The 8,792-nt window shown below is 72.8% G+C and overlaps 1 protein-coding gene across 1 annotated transcript in view; it reads right to left on the reverse strand.

The window, feature by feature from the left end:
* AURANDRAFT_60583 (hypothetical protein) overlaps positions 1-8,304 on the reverse strand; it is a gene marked incomplete at both ends in the record, with an annotated part of 13,033 nt that extends 4,729 nt beyond the window's left edge. The window contains 8 exons of the mRNA XM_009034467.1: positions 69-803; positions 1,928-2,285; positions 2,482-3,021; positions 3,227-4,422; positions 5,694-6,268; positions 6,468-6,891; positions 7,188-7,853; positions 7,930-8,304. Of these exons, the coding sequence (XP_009032715.1) occupies positions 69-803; positions 1,928-2,285; positions 2,482-3,021; positions 3,227-4,422; positions 5,694-6,268; positions 6,468-6,891; positions 7,188-7,853; positions 7,930-8,304 (4,869 nt within the window). The remainder of the gene's footprint in view (positions 1-68; positions 804-1,927; positions 2,286-2,481; positions 3,022-3,226; positions 4,423-5,693; positions 6,269-6,467; positions 6,892-7,187; positions 7,854-7,929) is intronic.
* Between the last annotated feature and the right edge of the window lie 488 nt (positions 8,305-8,792).

The following is an 8,792-nucleotide window of genomic DNA, read 5'->3' on the forward strand; positions in this document are numbered from 1 at the left end:
TCGTCGTCGTCGCTCTGGGCGCCGTCCGGCGGCGGCGCCGTCGCCGGCGGCGGCGCCGCGTACGCGACCCAGCGCCAGAGCGCGCGGCACCGCGCGGCCGTCCACCGGCCCGCGCCGGCGCCCGCGTGCGCCGCGTCGAGCGCGGCGGCGCACTTGGCCGCCGAGGCGTCGGCCTCGGCGGCGCGGGCGGCGTCGCGCTCCGCGAAGCGCGCCGCCGCGTCGGCCTTGTTCGCGCCGCCGACGCGCGCGAGGAGGCTCGCCTTCTTCGTCGCGTCGGCGCGCGCCTCGTCCTCGCGCTTGGCGTGCGCGCGCCGCGCGGCCGCGAGCGCGTCGCGGGCGGCGTCGCGCGCCTCGAGGCGCGACGCGACGCCGGCCCAGTCCACGGCGCCGTCGCCGTCGAGGCCCGGGTCGTCGCCGACGGACTCGCAGAGCCGGTAGAGGTCCGCGGGCGCGAAGGTCTCGCCGTCGATCGTCACGGACCGCTTCGCCGCCGCGGCCTCGGCGCTGCGCGCCGCCTCGGCGGCCTCGGCGAGGGCCTGCTGCGCGCTCTGCTGGCCCGCGGACCCGCCGCCCTGCTGCTCCATGCCCGACCGCGTGTTGCCGCGCGCGAACGTCGCCTTGCCGGACGCCTTGGGCAGGCGCGGCACCCGCGGGCCGCCGCCCGCGGTCGTCACCTGCTGGCACTTGCGCTCCTTGCAGGCCTGGCGGATCGTCCCCGACCCGCCGCGCTTCTTCATGTCGAGGCAGTACTTGCAGACGCCGCACTCGACGGCCGTGCACCCGGCGCAGACGCCGCAGCGCCGCTGCTTCACGGGCATGGCGGCGGCGGGAACGCGCGCGCACAGGGCGCGGGCGACGGGACGCGGCGCGGACCGGGGGGGGCGAGGCCCTAGGGCCTAGGCGCGATCGAGGCGCCTACGTCCACTTCGTGCCGTACGCGCGCGACGAAGCGCTGGAATTGGTGCGGCTGCAGAAATCGCTGGCGGACGACCCGGGCGCCTACGCGCTCCGAGAACGGGCGAAGCAGCGCGCGGACGTCGCGAAGCGGGGCCGGCGTCGATTGCTCGGGCTTGGTTTGAGTCCGAGTCGCCGGCGGCTTGATTGCTCGAGTTTCGCTTTGCTGCATGGTGAAGCATGGTGCAGCCGAACATCGGGGGCGATTGGCCAATTTAGAAATTGGGCAGCTCCGTTGTCGAACGCAGTCGGGCCGCGCTCTCGGGCGATTGGCCAATTGGGCAGCTCCGTCGTCGACGTCGGAACGATGCTCAAGCCGTCGTCGGTCAAGCCCGACGACTACCACGCCCTGCCCGGCGAGGAGCCCGTCGCGAACCCCGTCGTCGGCGAGGCGCAGGTGCTGACCGTCGAGGAGCCCGCGGTGCGCGTGGTCCCGCCCGTGCGCGAGGAGCGCCGCTGCTGCCGGGGCTGCCTCGCGACGGCCTGCTGCGGCCTCTTCATCTGCTGCGCGGTGATCGCCGGCGTCGCGCTCGCCTGCGTCTACGGCATCTTGAACAAGCCGAACGTCAACGTGAAGCACAACGTCGTGAACGCGCGCGCGGGCACGATCGTCGCGAACTTCCACAACGCAAACCCCTACGCCGTCGACGTCGGGAAGCTGGAATTCGTGGTCTGGCTCAAGGCGGGCCACAAGCGCGCGCTCGGCCGCTTCGAGGCGCGGGAGGGATTCACCGTCGGCCGCTACTCGGGCGCGGCGGTGACGCTCTACAACGCGTCGGCGATGGACGCGGGCGTCGTCGCGAAGATCGGCGAGAAGTGCGCCGACGAGGCGACGGCGAAGCTCAAGGTGCGCGGCGACGCGACGATGGCGCGGGGCGGCTGGCGGCGGCGGCGCGGCGTCGTGTCCCAGTGGGACCGCGCGCCCTGCAGCCTGCCCGGCCTAAGTTAGGAGGGCCCCGTGGTCGTCGCCGACGCTCTCCCGCAGGAGGAGCGCGCCGTAGGCCGCCGCGTGGAGCCGCGCCTCGAAGTCGCTCCGGTTCGCGAAGCGCGAGCCGCCGTAGTGCGGGTGGACCGCGAACGCGTGGCGCAGCACGCACAAGCTCTCGTTGCGCTCGTGGAGGAAGAGCGTCGACATGGCGGCCTCGTCGAAGGGGTGGCCGCCCGTGGCGAGGTCCACGCGGAGGAGCGCGTCGACGAGGCGCGCGGGCGACGTCGCCCAGACGGAGTTGGCCAGGTAGGGGTAGGCCCGGGGGCCGCCGACCTCGAGGCGCGCTTTGGCGAGGGCGAGGCGGTCGTCGGCCGCCGACGCGCCGAAGTGGGCCGGGATGAGCCTGTGTGGAAATCAACCTGGTCTGGGGGTCCCCATCAAACTTCAGAACTCTCTATCTCGGCCAATTCAAAGTCGATTCGGCTGATTTTTGGACGAATCGATTGCTCTCGTCGAGTTCTTGAGGCGTAGTCGAAGAGTCTGGTCCAAACCGTTCGATTACGCGCACATTGAAGTCTGGTTGAAGATTTGGTTTCCACACAGGGATGAGCGGGAGCGTCGCCGCGAACGCGAGCTCCGTGCACGTCTCGTTGACGCGCACGGGGTGCACGCCGAGGCCGTAGCTCCGCACGTTCTCGTAGAGGAAGTTGGCCGCCTTGTCCCAGAGCTTCGCGCGCCACCAGGCCGGGTCCCAGGCCTCGGCCGACGGCCAGGGCCCCTCGAGGCGCTCGAGCGTCTCGTCCGCGAGCGAGAAGTCCGGGTCGCCGAAGAGCCGCGGCCAGCGCCGGATCGTCTCGACGTAGCACGCCTCCAGGGCCGCCGCCGACGCCGCGGGCAGAAAGTCCGCGGCGAAGAGCTCCGCGGTCGGGATGCCCGTCGACACCGTCGGCGTGACCATCGCGCACGGCGCGTCCGCGCCGCGGACGCCGAAGGGCGCGTGCTGGAGCAGGGCGAGGTAGGCCGGCGGCGCGAGGAGGATGTCGTCGTCGAGGGACACCAAGGTATCGTAGCGCCGGCGCCGCGAGATGGCCACGGCCGTGAAGATCTTCCGGAGGTAGTTGAGGTCCGTCGACCGCCGCCTGCGTGGAATTCAAATCTTCAACGCGACTTCAATGTGAGCATACGCGACAATTTCGACGCAAGCTCTTCGGCCGTGCTTCGAGAACTCGACGAGAGCAATCGATCCGCCCAAAGATCAGCCGAATCGACTTCGATGTGACCGAGCTCGAGAGTGCTGAAGTTTGGTCAGGACCACCCAAACCAGCGGTCGAATTCCACACAGACCGCCGCGGCGCGACGCCGAAGCGCGCGAGGTGGACGCCGCCGAGGAGGTGGGCCGCGCTATGCCCGAGGCGGGCGACCCAGGCGTCGCGCGCCGCGGCGACGTCGCCGTGGTGGACGAGCACGTGGAGCCGCGCGGTGTCCGCGAGCCGCGCGTCGCGGCGCGCCGCGGCGCGGAGCGAGAACGCGAGGGCCGGGTGGGCGTCGACGTAGGGCCGCCGCGCCGCCAGGGACCGGAGGAGGAAGACGCCCGTCGTCGGCGGCCGCGTCTTAGCGGCGCACGCGGCGTCCGCGCGGCACGCGTCCTCGGCCGCCGCGCGCGGGCCGAGCGCCCAGGTCGCGTCGCCGTCGCGCGGCGCCCGCCGCGGCTCCCAGGGCGTCGGCCCGCCGGAGTCGTCGACCCAGCGCGTCGCGAGGGCGCCGCGGAGGGCCACGAGGTCCCGGAGCGCGCACGCGTCCGCCTCCGACGCGGCGCCCGCGGTCCCGGGGCAGCCGCCGCAGGCCGCCTCTAACAAATTCTCGGCGAGGAGGTGGTCCCCGAAGAGCGCGTAGAGCATCCCGACGCGCGCCGTCGAAATCGGGTCGCCGCAGTCCGCGAACTCGTCCGCCTCGCCCCAGTACGCGGGCCGCTCGACGTAACTCGCCGCGCCGTCCTCGCGCACGGGCGTCAGCGCGCGCGCCTTGTCCGCGCCCGCGAAGACGTTCTCCGCGACGTCGACCATGTAGCGCACGCTCGCGTCGTCCTCGCCCAGGAGGCCGTCCGCCGCGACGACCTCGAGCACGTGCCAGAGCAGCTTCTCGCCGCGCGCGACGTGCACGGGCGACTCGTCGCTCAGCGTCGTCACGACGCCGGGGTTCGTGTAGAGCATGGCCAGGCTGAAGGACGCGTTGACGTAGTGCCACGCGGCCTCCGTCGACGCGGAGCCGTTCTCGCGCCGCGCGGCGTCGCGCGCGCGCCGCGTCTCGCGGTGCAGCTGCACCATGAGCGTCAGCGCGCAGCTCCAGTCGTCCTCCATGAGCTTCTCGTTCGCCAGCGTCACCCAGCCGAACATGCTCCGCCCCGCGTTGTTCCGGAAGAGCAGGTCGTAGCACTGCACGTCTCTTGCGAAGACGTCCCGCACCACGGGCGCGTCGCGGAAGTGTGTCATGCCGTTGAGCGACCGCTGCATTTTCACGAGGTCCACGCCGTCGAGGTCCACCTGCGCGCAGGCGACGCCGAGCGCCGCGGCGATCGCCATGATGGCGTTCCACATCGTGGGCAGCCCCCGCGCTTGAAGTGCAATCAAAACGTTGAACAGGCTCTCTCGAGTGCATCTCGGTCCGCGCGTGCACGACTGCGGCCGCGCCGGCGAGACGCGCTGCCACCGGCTGCATCTCTGTCGCGAGCCGCCACCACCACCGCTGCCAGCGACGACGCGCTGCCACCGGCTGCATCTCTGTCGCGAGCCGCCGCCACCGCCACCGCCACCGCTGCCAGCGACGACGCGGTGCCACCGGCTGCCGTGCGACGCGATGCGCGCTCTACTGCTCGCGTCGCTGGCGGCGGCCTGCAGCGGTCTCATCAGGCCGCCGGTCGTCATCCTCCCGGGCTTCGGCAACGCCGACGTCGACTACGTCACGCCGCTGGGTCAGCCCGAGGAGAAGGGCCTCTGCGCGGCGCTGCGGCGCCGCGGCTTCGACGACGTCTCGATCGTGCCGCTGCCGCGCTGGGAGTGGATCCGCGTCGCCGGCGGCCTCGCCGACCCGGCGTTCTGGTCGTGCAGCCAGCGGCCCGACGGCCTCGCCTACGGCTGGTACGTCGCCCGCGCGCGGGAGACCATCGACGCGGCGTGCGCGCGGAGCGGCCGGGCGCTCGTGCTCGGCCACTCCGCGGGCGGCTGGCTCGCGCGCGCGACGCTCGGCGACGGCGGCGCGTGGCCCGCGCGGGACCGCGTCCGCGGGCTCGTGACGCTCGGCGCGCCGCACTTCCCGCCGCCGGAGGGCTCGCCGCCCTGCGCGACGCGGGGCGCGCTCGCCTACTGCGACGTGAACCTGCCCGGCGCGTTCCTCGACGGCGTCGCCTACGTGACCGTCGCCGGGTCCGCGATCGCGGGCAGCCGGGAGCCGCCCGGCGACTACGACCCGCTCCTGCCGTCGCGGGAGCTCCTGGCGGGGCCCACGGAGGCCGACGAGCTGTACGCGAGGCGGGGCGAGGGGTCGGCGGCGCGGGTCGCCTACACGAACTACGTGGCCCTCGGCGGCGACGGCGCCGCGACGGGCGACGGCGTCATCCCCGTGGCCTGCGCGCACCTCGAGGGCGCCACGCAGCTCACGCTCGACGACGTGCTCCACAGCATCAACGAGGCGGGCACCGCCCTGCCCACGGAGCGGTGGTACGGCAGCGAGGCCGTCATCGACCGCTGGCTCGACGCGGCGCTCGCGAAGCTCCAGTAACAATGAACTAGCCCGGCAGCTTGTCGCCGCCCTCGACGTCGCGCGCGAGCATGTAGATCTCGCAGACCGCGGCGCAGGCGCGGAGCATGGCGTCCGGGTCGCCGACGCAGGCGCCGGCGAGGGCCCGCGCCTTGCACGCGGAGAAGTCCGGCGGGCCCTCGGGCGCGTCCGCCGCGAGCCCCGCGCGCGCCGCCGCGGCGCCGTCCGCCGTCGCGCGCAGCGTCGCGCCCCAGCGGCCGGCGAGGTTGAACGACAGGCTCACGCGGGGCTCCGGCGACGGCGTCGCCTCGACGTGGTGCTTGACCCACGGCGGGAAGAGGACGACGGCGCCCGCGCGCGGCGCGAGGCCGACCTCGTCGTCGAAGAGCGCCTCGTCCGTGACGGCCGCGAGGTCGTCGTCCCAGCCCTCGCGCAGGAGCGCCGCGAGGCCGCCGAGGCGCCGCGGGTCCTGGAAGCGGAGGCGGCCCGCGTCCTCCGGCGCGCGGAGGTAGAGCGTGCCCGAGAGCGCGCAGGCCGGGTGGTAGTGGGGCGCGTGGCGCGACGCGTCGCGCTGCACCGAGAACCAGTACTCGCCGCTCCCGCGCGGGTCGCCGAGCATGGCGTCGTCGACGCCTGTGTGGAAATCCACCACTGGTTTGGGACGTCCCGACCAAACTTTGAAATTCTCTAGCTCGGTCAATTCGAAGTCGATTCGGCTGATGTTTGGACGGATCGATTGCTCACATCGAGTTCTCGAAGCACAACAGAGGAGCTTGTGTCAAATCGGTCGAATACGCGCACATTGAAGTCGGGTTGAAGATTTGATTTGCACGCAGGTCGACGCCGGCGAAGCCCGCGGCCGCGACGAAGCGCCGCGCGTGCGCGCCGACCGCGGCCCAGATCGCCGAAAAGGCCGCGCTCTCCGAGGGCAGGCTCGCGGCCCAGGTGCCGTTCGCCGCCGCGGCGACGGCCTCGCAGTCCGCCGCGGCCCCGCCGCAGGCGCCGTACGCCGCGAGCCAGCCGCGCGTCCACGCGGCCTGCGCGTCGAAGAACGCGTCGTTCGCCTCCGCGGCGCGCGCCGGCGCGTCCGGCGACGCGAGCCAGGCGTCGTGGCGCTCGAGCACGACGCGGCCGGCCTCCGCGAGGACGGCCGGCGGGAGCCGCGTGTCCGCCACGTAGATCGTCGTCGCGAAGAGGTGGTGCACGCCGGATGATGGCTCCGACGCGACGGTCGGCTCCGGCGCGGCGCAGCGATCCTCCGTAGGTTCTGGCAGCGCGCTGCGCCAGAGGCACGCTGCGAGTGCGAGCACTCGCAACATCAGGGCTGCTCCATCGCACAGGGGAGCCCCTTGAACATAATAATTGTGCAACTTGAGCCCGGGTCACCCGGGCAGGCCTGGCGCCCGCCTCTCGAACATCGCGACTATAAGGTACCCCCGGCGGCGCGGACCGCCTTGAAGACGCGGGGGGTTCGGGGCGGGGAGCGCCGCGGGCCGCCGCGGGCCCGCCGGCCGTCGAGGGCGGCGTGGGGAAACAGTGCGCGATCCGATACCGCGGCGCGGATCGGGAGCGCCGCCGCCTCGGCGGCGCCCGCCGCGCCGGGGCCGAGGAGCGTCGGCGCCTCGCGCGGCGCGCAATGCGCGGGGCGCGACATCCACACGGTCGTCACGACAAAATCTCGCTGGATCCAGAGGTTCGCGGTCCTCCGGTCCTCCGGACTCAGCGAGCCGTCGTCGGGCCACGTTTTCGGCGACGTGTAGCGGAGCCAGTGCCGCGGGACGAGGTCCGGGAGATTGAAGTCCGGCCTGAAGTCGCGGGTGTAGCGATTCGAGTTGTCGAGGACGAGGACGCCGCCCTCGGGCTTGAGGAGGCGGAGCGCGCGTTTCATGACCTCGAAGCGCATGCGCCCGTCGTCGACGACGAGGTCCGCGACGGTGTCGACGGAGCCGTCGCCGCGGGAGAGGGTCACGTTCGCGTACGCCGCCCGCCGGAGCTCGTCCAAGGCGTCCCACTCGGCCTTCGCGCAGCCGTCTCTGCTGCACGTCTGGCGGCGCTCCTCTTTCGTGTCGGCGACGTGAACCCGGGCGTTCCCGAAGAGCCGGTTCAGGTCGCGTCGCATGCGTTCAGCCCACTTTTTGTCGTTTTCGACGGCGTGGAGGCGGCCGACGCGCTCCGCGAGCCAGAACGACGAGCTCCCTGAGCCCCACTCGACCGCGACCTGCGAGGGCGCGTAGGTCATAGAGGCTACGTAGCCTCGTAGGCGCCTACGTAGGCACCTACGGAGCGACACTGACCGCGACGTCCGTCTTCGACGCGAGCGCGTCGACGATCGCGATGGCATCTTGCCTCCACCAGGGCTGGCAGGGCGTCCCGACCACCTGGAAGCTCAGCCCCTGCTGGCGCCAGCTCCGCCGCTCCCGCGGGCAGTCCGGCCTCTTGTTCGCCCACGCCCGCTCCGCATGCTCGCGCCGCGCGGCGCCGACCGCGTCGTCGAAGCGGCGCTCGAGCTCGGCGCATTTCGGGTCGATCGCTTTCGGCGCGGAGGTCTTCCGCGACGTCGCGGAGCCGTCCGATGGCGCCACGGCGATGGGTGCCCGTCGCTGAGTGAGCATGTGAAACAGGACGATGGCGGCCCCCACGAGGCAAACGAGGAGATGGAGCCGACGCATCGCCCTCCGCGCTCGCGTCTGGCGACGAGATTGGAGTTGGCGGAGGCGGACGAGCTCTACAAGCAGATCACGCTCTGCCACAGCAGATTTTTGGCGACTTTGTGGCTCTAGCCTAGGAGGCGTCCTAGGCGGAGACAAGTCCTTGGGCAAGGACTCGAGTGAAGGAGGCCTACAAGGTCGAGAGAAGTGCCCGTCCTCCATGACGCCGGCCATCCGACTGGGCCCGGGCGCCGCTTCGGCGACGTCGCCGAAGTTTCCGCGAAGGCGGTTCGACGCGCTCCTTTGCTGCTTTGCTCTACGCTCTTGGGGCGCGCGGGGTCGGGGAGGGGGGAGGCGCCGCGCGCGCCGCGCCGCTTCAGATGACGAAGGGCGCGGCGACGGGCGGCGGCGCGGCGCGCGCGAGGCAGGCGAGGGGCGACGCGGCGCGCGCGGCGCCGGCGTCCGCGTCGCCGTTCGCGTGGACCGCGAGGACGAGCGTGTCGTTGTCG

The sequence above is a fragment of the Aureococcus anophagefferens genome (assembly GCF_000186865.1).
Source record: "Aureococcus anophagefferens unplaced genomic scaffold AURANscaffold_1, whole genome shotgun sequence".
Lineage (NCBI taxonomy): Eukaryota > Pelagophyceae > Pelagomonadales > Pelagomonadaceae > Aureococcus > Aureococcus anophagefferens.